Source organism: Hydractinia symbiolongicarpus, chromosome 2 (assembly GCF_029227915.1).
Source record: "Hydractinia symbiolongicarpus strain clone_291-10 chromosome 2, HSymV2.1, whole genome shotgun sequence".
Classification (NCBI taxonomy): domain Eukaryota; kingdom Metazoa; phylum Cnidaria; class Hydrozoa; order Anthoathecata; family Hydractiniidae; genus Hydractinia; species Hydractinia symbiolongicarpus.
This window is the reverse complement of record NC_079876.1, coordinates 14,761,041-14,773,287: the sequence shown is the minus strand read 5'-3', so window position 1 is coordinate 14,773,287 and position 12,247 is coordinate 14,761,041. Positions and strand designations below refer to the sequence as shown.

The 12,247-nt window shown below is 32.7% G+C and overlaps 1 protein-coding gene across 1 annotated transcript; it reads left to right on the top strand.

Annotated features, from left to right (window-relative positions):
• The first annotated feature begins 10,083 nt into the window (after positions 1 to 10,083).
• LOC130629602 (uncharacterized) lies at positions 10,084 to 11,131 on the top strand. Its single transcript, XM_057442856.1, has 2 exons — positions 10,084 to 10,226; positions 10,663 to 11,131. Exons 1-2 carry the CDS (start codon positions 10,124 to 10,126, stop codon positions 10,869 to 10,871), a joined length of 312 nt encoding a protein of 103 aa, XP_057298839.1. The 5' UTR covers positions 10,084 to 10,123; the 3' UTR covers positions 10,872 to 11,131.
• The last annotated feature ends 1,116 nt before the right edge of the window (positions 11,132 to 12,247 follow it).

Genomic DNA, 12,247 nt, shown 5'->3' with positions numbered 1-12,247 from the left:
AGAAATGTTGATATTGTAAATTCACTGCGTTCTTTGTATAAGCATTCATCAGCACAATGACAAGAAGCAAAATGGCGTCGAATTTCTGCGATAGCCTGGGTAAAAAGTCTCCAACCCAATAGGGTTAAACTACAACAATAACAATAGCTAGCCTAATGAAGACGTCGAAAACGGAGAAAGCACTGTCGAAAACACCAAAACCATTCTGTTAGCTCTACATCAAGCACATTTACCAATTGTTTCGACAAATAACTCAAATTTATGATCAATAAAGTTAAGTAAAGTATATTTGGTAAAATCGGCGTTCTTCTATTACTTATAGGTCCATAAAGGGAGATTTTCACGAAGCGAATTAAACTGCGAATTCGACGGCAAATTGTATCTGAGCATGCCCAGTTTTGTTTGTTTTGATTTTGCATCGCAATATTCGCTTCGCTGAAAAGTAGAAACAGTTCCTACTTTTTCGCGGCTAAAGGTTTCGCTGCTAGTTTTTGACCAATCAGAACGCGGTTAACTAATGTAAACAATGAATTTAGCGCCCAATTTATTTTGTCGTGAAAATTAAAAAGGGAATTCGCCATCGAATTCGCCGTCGAATTCGCCGTTCAATTCGCTACGTGAGAATCCCCCTTAATAAGAAGGTTATTATTATTATTAATTTTTCAGTGTTTTCGATCCCCCGTAAGCTTATTAGAACGAAAAGATTACTGTTTTCAACAATTTCCTTTTATTGTTGTTTATAATGTTTGCAGCTTTTAGATTCACAAGGAAGGTTTTAAAAGATATTAACACCTTGCCACATAAAATGATTTAAATTTGTTCCGAAGAATCGGAAACACGTAACTTTTGTAGTTTCGAAAACACCACCGATGGGGCAACGTATTTCCGCATTTCGTGACGCACAGGTTGCTAATTTATAATAAATAGTATCAAATATGATGTTAAGTTTGTTTCGAAACTTCAAAAACATTCGAAACGTGATCTCTTATCTCGCAGTTTCGGATTTATTATTGATGCGTTGTGATTCGTTCCCGAATTTTGTTTCATAAGTTACTAACTTGTATAACTTTCTTTAATTTGTTATGAAGAAATCATAACATTCGAAACATATTTTCTCATCTCGCACTTTCCAAAATATTATCGATTGGTGCTACTTGTTTCCGCATTTAAGATCGCACACATGATTAGTGCAACCCACTAAAGGTATAAAAGGACTCGGTGTTGATCATTCAGTCAATCTCATTGAAGATTGATAACTGACAGTTCTCTTTGGTGATCATTATTATCAGTATTTGGTTTTGTGATGGCTTGCTTTTTCTTCTTACTGGCAGTAGCGGTAACGTTCCGTAGTGTTCACTCTCAACTGATAACAAAAGATTTTGTTGGATACTTGAGGCAGTTTGATGGTAAGCTTCATATTTTAATCTCATTCTCTGAAGCCTATGTTTCTGTAGTAATATAATTTAACTAAAAAAATTCATTTTTTTTTGCATTTAACATGACTTTGGACATACTTGAAAGGGATGAAACAACGGAGTTTCAGTTCCGAAGATATTGAATTAGTGCAAACTTAGCCAGCTATCAAGCTAACATTACAACCATTAGTGCAAATTCAAAAACTCTGTTATCTCTTATAAAAAATATATGCAAAAAATCACATATGAAAATATACATGTTCACTCAAACCAACATAACCGTGTTCACACTAACCCTTTTAATATAGGTTTTCTTTGGAAAAAATACAACCAAATTGTGGAACAACATAGTAGAATAGTGCTCAGTAGTTTTGTGTCTCTAGAATTTTTTTGAATTTTAAACAATCCCGTTGTTTTTAATTTTTAGGACCATGTTTGGATTTCTCTCCGAATTCTGACTTCTGTAAATTAGCTGCAACGAAAGTACACATCTGCAAAAAGTATAAAGAATCAGCAAGAGCACACTGCAGAGGTACATGTCAACTTTGTGGTAAGAATATATTAATATTATCCATAGTTTTAAAGTTTTATTTCTTTAACTTTTTACAACATTGTGTCTGGGGTTCCTCCCCATGAATTTCAATGCTGATAAAAGAAAGAAGATTTAAGAAAGAATTAATTGTTTGTACGTCTTCTGATTAAAACTTAGTTATTTCAGTGTTGATTATAAAACCATACTGGATAACTTGGTCCTTTCCATAAAAGAAGTCCTTTTCATATTTTTCTTGCTAGTCGTGCTAGTTTCGTTTACATCGTTTTGTGCTGAATATGATATATACTTCAGCATTTTTACACATTAGCCAAGCAAGTGACCAAAATTTGAAAACAATTCTAAAGGGCTTTCTCTTTATTGTGATGTCACACGTCTCTGTTACACACTTTTTATTGAAAATAATTAAGAAAAAAACAAAACAGCAAAACTGTTAGTTCAATAGTATGACAAAAAACATATTTGTTTAACCTTGTGCAGAACAAATTTGTGTAAAAAAGGTGAAATGTTTTCTTCTCAACATTGCTCGTTCGATTGTTAAATGTTTCTGGCCTGTTAATTTAATAATTTTGATGCCAAACTAATCGCTCGAAGATTGGGTATGTTGTGGTATAGCGATAGAAATCACGAAAAAAAATATTAATATTGGCAATTGTTAACCGTCTGGATAAATAAATCTGTTTTTTAATTCTTACATATTTTGAAAAATTGACAGTTATTACAATTTTAGCTTCGAGTTTCTTTCAGACGGTCCAAAGAAAAAAGTAAATCTGTGTTGCCTAGCAACAGTGCTGTTAGCGATTACTTACGGGTTTGTAAAAATCGACAATTATCTTTCGATGATTTCACTATTTTCGCTCACGGGAATAATTTTTTTGACCTCGAAATAATTGTAAGCGGTGTAAATAACATTAGACCAAACCATTATCAACTGAACTCAGATAAAATCTTGCTTTTTATGTTTGTAAATGGACAGAAATACAGAGAATTCAAAATTGATTACTTTAAAGTTGTTAAAAAATGGAATAAAAAGCTATAAGATTTTTGTTTTAAACATAACGCTAGTTATAATTTTAAGAAATATATATTTTTTAGCTCCGAAGGAATTACCACCTCTACCTGACTGTGCGTTCACAAAATTCGGTTGTTGTTGGGATAACGCAACTGCTGCAGTAGCTCCTACCGACGGTGCAAATTCTGGATGCAAAAGTAAGGGGAACTTTTCTGATTATTTTTTTATGAAATGTTACGATCAATGCAAATTTAACTAAGCTAGTAGATAAGTTAAATCTCAAGTTACGAGAGGCAATCAATGAGTGTGACTAAACAAATTAAGATATACAGCAGAATCTAACATTTCTAAAGTGTTATCAAATTCGGCTTTACGTTTTATAATCCACATTTTTCTCCTAAGGTAAGCAATTATGCTGGCAGGACCTTTTTATGTGTGCAGATCATGAGGCGGGCTGGCTCGGCAAATCTACTTGACTCACTTGCCGGGCCGGCCTCTAATTTGTGTTGACATTAAAAAAAACTACCTCTGAAGGCGGGCGGGCTGGCTCTGAATAATAAAAACATGAAATAATGCCGAGTAAAAGAAATAATTTTCATAACAAAAGAATTTGATTACGTGAGCATAATTAAACCATTTCTCTTAGCCGAGCCAATCTGCTTTGTTACTGTTTACATGGAACTTTTTTCAGTTCACTTGCGGAAATCTGGGGTAATATAGGCGAGATCTAGGCAAGCGGCCCAACCCGCCTCTCCATATCAACAAAATTTAAAATTCCATCAAGAATACCACTTAGACGGATCTCGGCAAACCGGCTTCCATATACAATACGTTGATGCCATAATCAACTAACTTTTTTATTCCCGAAATCTCTGCAACCTGTACATATACTTGATCAATGTTTTAAGCTTTATATAAAGGTGTCTAAAAATGTCTTTGCATAAAGATTGCTTGATTCTTTTTTTTTATTGTCCATCTGCATAATTGGATTTTTCCACTGACCTTACAACAGAGAAGCCCTGTGTCCTTCTTTGAGCTATCTCTGAAAAGTTGAATAAAAAACGTTTGTTTTGGTTAATTTCATCACAGTTTATAAAGATGACACTTCCGGAAAAAGCCGTACGTTTTGCCATAGCTTTAAATCCGATTGTCACGACTGGGTGCTCGGACAGGGTAATATCATGAGAATATATTGTGCTGAGTCATGTGGCGTTCCTAGTGGTAAGTGCTTATAATTTATTATAAATACCAGCAGTAACCTACATGAATGAACAATCTAAGGGTTAGATCTTTTACTTGCTGTGCATATTTGACAGAGATTTAAGAAAATGTTTAAGTGAATTGCGGGTTTTCCGTAGCGTAAACAAAGATCTCCTCTACATGAATCTTATTGCTAACATTGCAAAATTCACCAAATAAATAGTTATTTTTTAGACTTAAGAGTTATGTCTTTGTTGGTTATAAGAAAGTGAATAATTTGAAATATAATTGACAACAGTCTATAACCAACTAATAACCAACTAATAACCAACTAATGATCAGCCAATAACCAACAAATAACCAACTAATAGCTAACTAATTAATTGTTTGACCAATTCTGTAGACTACAACTTAAATATGAATTCGTGCGAGGATGATCCCCACCTTGGCCACTTTTGCAAATATTGGAAAGATGATGGGAAATGTGAAATAGAAGAAAAGAAGATGAAAGTGTTATGTGCCAAGACGTGCAATTCATGTATGTTGTTAGACTTTCATTACAGTTTCAAACGACCTTTATCTACACAAAGGTTGAGGCTGAATGTTGTGTGTTTGTTAAGATTCGTTCCTCATTCGCAAGACCGTTCATTTTTTTATACTTAACTAAAAAATCTACATTTCAATTTCGTTATTGTATTTACTTCTAATGTAATAATTTCTGCCAAGCGTTGTGAATAGATTTCCGGCATAGACGGAAAGTATGGAGATTAGCCGGTATCCAGAAGCATTTTATTCGTGCAGATTAATGGTATACTGCATATTTATGTACTTCTACTTTCTAACATTTATTTTAGGTTCGGAAAAGTAAGAAGAACAGACAATTTTATTGTTTCATTGACAATTCCATTAATTACTACTGATTACTACTGTTCATTATTGATCATTATTGATCATTATTGATCATTATTGATCATTATTGATCATTATTGATCATTATTGATCATTATTGATCATTATTGATCATTATTGATCATTATTGATTACAGTTTAAGAGGGAAATCATAGCTTCGAAAATAAGTTAAATTTGCTCTGTAAGATCCGAAAATCTAATGCTAACTGTTAAAATTAGCTAATCGGAACGTCTTGCTTTATACTAATCTTTTTAAAAATGATATGATTTCCTTTATCTATTACTTAAACATATTATGTAACTGCATGAAGTAATAATAGATTGTAACATGAAACATGAAATATACTTTTTCTCTTTACATCTTACCATATCATTTGTGTTAAATAACTGTTTAATTATTTTCTTGCATTTCGCGCTGATCTAAGCTCAAGCACTGTGAGAAGTGTGAGCACTTGTGAAAACTTTGGTCGTAAACGCTGTACAATTTCCAATTGAAATCAAAATTAACTAACAAGTAACGTAAACATCTGTACTATAAGAAGGGTGTAAAGCGGCTATGGAAAATATAAATTGGCAATGATCTTTTCTAAAAAAACATTCTAAATGGAAAGAACTTTTGAAACCATGCACTATCAATTTTGGTCATTTTAATCGCACCACTCGGAATTTTAATAATGTAAATGTTTATCTAAATTATGCTCTTGACACATGCGAAAATTGAATCAACCAATTTAACATTTCAAAATGTTCAAGGTATAGCATAGGTGTTCATATATTATCTGTCATATAAATTGGATCGTGTAGGAAGGTCTGAATAGAATACTGCACTTAAATACAAAACACAATTACAAAGAAACACCGGCCGGCGGAAAATTACTATGCGACAGTGATCACACATACGACGACCCAAGACATTTCTCCCGCGCTCACCACCCGCAAGGATTCGGACATGTTTATGTTTTAAAAACACACGAATTCAGCTTAGACATTTGCAGCAATCTTGTCGCGTCGGAGAAATACTACAGAGGCGGTAAAAGTGATAAGAAAATCAAGTATAAGAACTATCATAAACTTGGTGAGCCATACTCCAGCTGGAACATAACAGAAAGTAATATGAATTCAATTCTATGGAAACACATAACACATAAGGTCATGTGCAGAATTGGGAATTTTTTCTTTGATGTAAAACCAGCTGATACATCATCTTGGGGGTGCATAACAACGAAAGAGGCACAAGACGAAGTAAAGAAACTGTATTATGTTACCAATGCACAAAAACGGAATGGAACCTACATGCCGTAATCAAGTAACAACATTAAATTGATTCGAATGAAATCTATATATATACAAGTTGTTTACATATGTCAATCAGCCTTTTTATCTTAATGATAATTGTAAAAATGTTGTCTAACCCACCTGCTATGAGTTTCTGAAAGAAAATTAAAACCTTTAAAGGACTTCAGACAGCAATAACAACAGGAGGAAATTTATTTAATCTTCAAATTCAATTATCCAACATTCTTATCCGTCCTAGTCTAATTCGTACTTTAAGCGCTCTCTCTCTCTCTCTCTCTCTTTGTAATATGTTTTTTTTGAAACAAAAATTGAAAGAAAATTATAAATGGCAATTCCGAACTTACAATGGAGGTGGTCCTACTTTTGACGTCACTTTTTATAGTTAAATCCTTGATTTTCCCAATTTAGTAAATTGTTCTTATAAAAGTGTTTTTACAGTATTTTCGGCGTTTTATTTGAAAGTTTTTTCGTTTAAGTAAAGTCAATAAATTTATCATGAGTTCAAATATGTATGAACATCTCGACTTGGTGGGTCTCTTTCCAAAAGAGGATGTCAACTCTGGGAGAGCGGTTAAAAGCAAAGTTGACATTGGTTGACGGAAGGCGGGAGAAGGAGGCTAAATACTTAATTATTATCTTATATGTACATAAAAAGACGATTGATTGAATGTATATATATTTTTTGTGAATAATCTGTATGATAATCTGCAGATGAACAGAATTTGCTTGTTAGTTGTGAGAAAGGTGGACGTACTTATCACATGTTTTAATAATTCTTTTGTGCGTTAAGATGTGTGTTTATTAAATTTAAATTTTAAAAACATTGAAATATCGCACTAATTTAAGCCGGATTTCCACTTAGAAATACAACGTATCGCAAGGCAATGCATAATTTCAGTTTCAACGATTGGTGCAAAAGACAACTATTCTTAATTATTTTTTTGTTTGTTTACTTTTTAATACGTATATTACAAAAAAATTGAATCCTACCTTTCACTTATCGACACATATATACCAAAAGATCACGCTTGTCTATTGAGATTAGATACGATATGGGCAGCATATTTTATACTCGCCTCACTGTCACGTATCGCTAATCGTTGATAAAATAGATACTTGTTCAGTCAAAGTTGTCACCTTCCAGTTAGTAGAATTGCACCCAAACTCAGAGCTTGCGGTAACTGCAACCTTTATCTGAAACTTCATTTGTTATTGTTTTTTTGCCGACATTTTGTGTTAACATTCACGATATCGTGAAGACAAGCCAAGCTTTTTACACCGAAAAATTGGGCTAAAATTAGCGAGTTAGTTTTTTCAACTAAGACTACATTTAAGAAATTGAGGAAGTTCTAATTGCATTCGCAAATGGTCGATTTCATAGCAGAAAAAGGGCGGGAAATCTAAAAGTAAACACAACTAGCTGTAATGCTCGTCGAAACAACTTATATATACACCACAAAGGAATCTGTGGTAATATCTCTATGTTTAAAAATAATAACAAATTTACAGCAAAAACAATAAATTGCTATTCTTTCCGGAAACAGTTCCAAAAACTCGACATACGCGCATCAATATCTATGAACAAGAACTGAACTTCGTTTAATAACAAAACTAATTGTACTTAATTTCATTCAAACGGCGGGAAAAATAAGTTAAATGGATAAAACAGCGAATAAAAGTTAAGTGTTTTATTTCTATATTTTTAAAGCCAGTTTCCTTTGCACAAAAATACAAAACCTAAGTCATTCATTTGTTTTAATTGGTAAATCAAAAAATAAATGCTTTTTTTATTATCACCAGTAGTTTTACCCGCCAGCTCGATGATAATTATGGTATATTCACTCGCTTACTCGTAAATTTGCTTCTGTAGTGTAAAACGGAAAGCTGGGATTTCATTTATATGCTTTATGTTCACATCTCTCATTGCTTTACTTGTGTGAATCCAAGCGTTACGAATCATTCACGCTTAAACAATGGAATTTAGTTACCGTTCTAGAGAAATAAGATTTGCATTGTAATCAAATAAACAAGCAACAGGAATAACAATAACAATAACAACAACAGAAGTCTTGTCGTGGGTTTGTATTTTCTTGCACATACTGAGCAATATGGATAATAAAAGGGACTTTTCTTTTGCTTTTCGAAATGTTGAAAGTAAGGATATTTACAAACAAACTTTAGCATTATTTATAACTTTTTCATTCTGTTCAAACGGGAAATCCACAACGCTGATTGGCTGAAAAGCCTTCACAAAGGGCTTTATACCGCACAGTTCAATTCTCAAAGCAACCAAAATGGTGGTTATATTTGTAAACAAATAACACTACTGGAGAAACAGTAAATCATAGCTAGCTAGTCACATACAGACAGCTAGACTCAAAATCTAGTTAGCTAAAAAAAATCCAATATCTCGAATCACTCCGTCAGAAAAACAACAAGAAATGTTGATATTGTAAATTCACTGCGTTTTTTGTATAAGAATTCATCAGCACAATGACAAGAAGCAAAATGGCGTCGAATTTCTGCGATAGCCTGGGTAAAAAGTCTCCAACCCAATAGGGTTAAACTACAACAATAACAATAGCTAGCCTAATGAAGACGTCGAAAACGGAGAAAGCACTGTCGAAAACACCAAAGCCATTCTGTTAGCTCTACATCAAGCACATTTACCAATTGTTTCGACAAATAACTCAAATTTATGATCAATAAAGTTAAGTGAAGTATATTTGGTAAAATCGGCGTTCTTCTATTACTTATAGGTCCATAAAGGGAGATTTTCACGAAGCGAATTAAACTGCGAATTCGACGGCAAATTGTATCTGAGCATGCCCAGTTTTGTTTGTTTTGATTTTGCATCGCAATATTCGCTTCGCTGAAAAGTAGAAACAGTTCCTACTTTTTCGCGGCTAAAGGTTTCGCTGCTAGTTTTTGACCAATCAGAACGCGGTTAACTAATGTAAACAATGAATTTAGCGCCCAATTTATTTTGTCGTGAAAATTAAAAAGGGAATTCGCCATCGAATTCGCCGTCGAATTCGCCGTTCAATTCGCTACGTGAAAATCCCCCTTAATAAGAAGATTATTATTATTATTAATTTTTCAGTGTTTTCGATCCCCCGTAAGCTTATTAGAACGAAAAGATTACTGTTTTCAACAATTTTCTTTTATTGTTGTTTATAATGTTTGCAGCTTTTAGATTCACAAGGAAGGTTTTAAAAGATATTAACACCTTGCCACATAAAATGATTTAAATTTGTTCCGAAGAATCGGAAACACGTAACTTTTGTAGTTTCGAAAACACCACCGATGGGACAACGTATTTCCGCATTTCGTGACGCACAGGTTGCTAATTTATAATAAATAGTATCAAATATGATGTTAAGTTTGTTTCGAAACTTCAAAAACATTCGAAACGTGATCTCTTATCTCGCAGTTTCGGATTTATTATTGATGCGTTGTGATTCGTTCCCGAATTTTGTTTCATAAGTTACTAACTTGTATAACTTTCTTTAATTTGTTATGAAGAAATCATAACATTCGAAACATATTTTCTCATCTCGCACTTTCCAAAATATTATCGATTGGTGCTACTTGTTTCCGCATTTAATATCGCACACATGATTAGTGCAACCCACTAAAGGTATAAAAGGACTCGGTGTTGATCATTCAGTCAATCTCATTGAAGATTGATAACTGACAGTTCTCTTTGGTGATCATTATTATCAGTATTTGGTTTTGTGATGGCTTGCTTTTTCTTCTTACTGGCAGTAGCGGTAACGTTCTGTAGTGTTCACTCTCAACTGATAACAAAAGATTTTGTTGGATACTTGAGGCAGTTTGATGGTAAGCCTCATATTTTAATCTCATTCTCTGAAGCCTATGTTCCTGTAGTAATATAATTTAACTAAAAAAATTCATCTTTTTTTGCATTTAACATGACTTTGGACATACTTGAAAGGGATGAAACAACGGAGTTTCAGTTCCGAAGATATTGAATTAGTGCAAACTTAGCCAGCTATCAAGCTAACATTACAACCATTAGTGCAAATTCAAAAACTCTGTTATCTCTTATAAAAAATATATGCAAAAAATCACATATGAAAATATACATGTTCACTCAAACCAACATAACCGTGTTCACACTAACCCTTTTAATATAGGTTTTCTTTGGAAAAAATACAACCAAATTGTGGAACAACATAGTAGAATAGTGCTCAGTAGTTTTGTGTCTCTAGATTTTTTTTGAATTTTAAACAATCCCGTTGTTTTTAATTTTTAGGACCATGTTTGGATTTCTCTCCGAATTCTGACTTCTGTAAATTAGCTGCAACGAAAGTACACATTTGCAAAAAGTATAAAGAATCAGCAAGAGCACACTGCAGAGGTACATGTCAACTTTGTGGTAAGAATATATTAATATTATCCATAGTTTTAAAGTTTTATTTCTTTAACTTTCTACAACATTGTGTCTGGGGTTCCTCCCCATGAATTTCAATGCTGATAAAAGAAAGAAGATTTAAGAAAGAATTAATTGTTTGTACGTCTTCTGATTAAAACTTAGTTATTTCAGTGTTGATTATAAAACCAGACTGGATAACTTGGTCCTTTCCATAAAAGAAGTCCTTTTCATATTTTTCTTGCTAGTCGTGCTAGTTTCGTTTACATCGTTTTGTGCTGAATATGATATATACTTCAGCATTTTTACACATTAGCCAAGCAAGTGACCAAAATTTGAAAACAATTCTAAAGGGCTTTCTCTTTATTGTGATGTCACACGTCTCTGTTACACATTTTTTATTGAAAATAATTAAGAAAAAAATTTAAGTTCAAAACAGCAAAACTGTTAGTTCAATAGTATGACAAAAAACATATTTGTTTAACCTTGTGCAGAACAAATTTGTGTAAAAAAGGTGAAATGTTTTCTTCTCAACATTGCTCGTTCGATTGTTAAATGTTTCTGGCCTGTTAATTTAATAATTTTGATGCCAAACTAATCGCACGAAGATTGATTATGTTGTGGTATAGCGATAGAAATCACGAAAAAAATATTATTATTGGCAACTGTTAACCGTCTGGATAAATGAATCTGTTTTTTAATTCTTAAATATTTTGAAAAATTGACAGTTATTACAATTTTAGCTTCGAGTTTCTTTCAGACGGTCCAAAGAAAAAAGTAAATCTGTGTTGCCTAGCAACAGTGCTGTTAGCGATTACTTACGGGTTTGTAAAAATCGACAATTATCTTTCGATGATTTCACTATTTTCGCTCACGGGAATAATTTTTTTGACCTCGAATTAAAAGAGAGTCTGTTCATTATGCGTGATATACTCATTTTAAATTAGAACATACGTTCTATGCCGCTATTGTTATTCGAAAAAACATAACTTTACAATTAATATATTCTTATATATATTATATTGAAATCCATATTATATAATTTCATTACTTAAGTCTTGATAATAGGTGTTCACACCCTAAACACGTCAAAATTAATTTCATTTTTATTCTCCAGTTCAGTTCTAACTAAAACCAACTGGTCTCAAGATCATGCTGACTTGTTTAGCGTTCCAAATTAACAAACAAATCCTTTCATAGCTCACTTGCAAAATAATTGTAAGCGGTGTAAATAACATTAGACCAAACCATTATCAACTGAACTCAGATAAAATCTTGCTTTTTATGTTTGTAAATGGACAGAAATACAGAGAATTCAAAATTGATTACTTTAAAGTTGTTAAAAATGGAATAAAAAGCTATAAGATTTTTGTTTTAAACATAACCCTAGTTATAATTTTAAGAAATATATATTTTTTAGCTCCGAAGGAATTACCACCTCTACCTGACTGTGCGTTCACAAAATTCG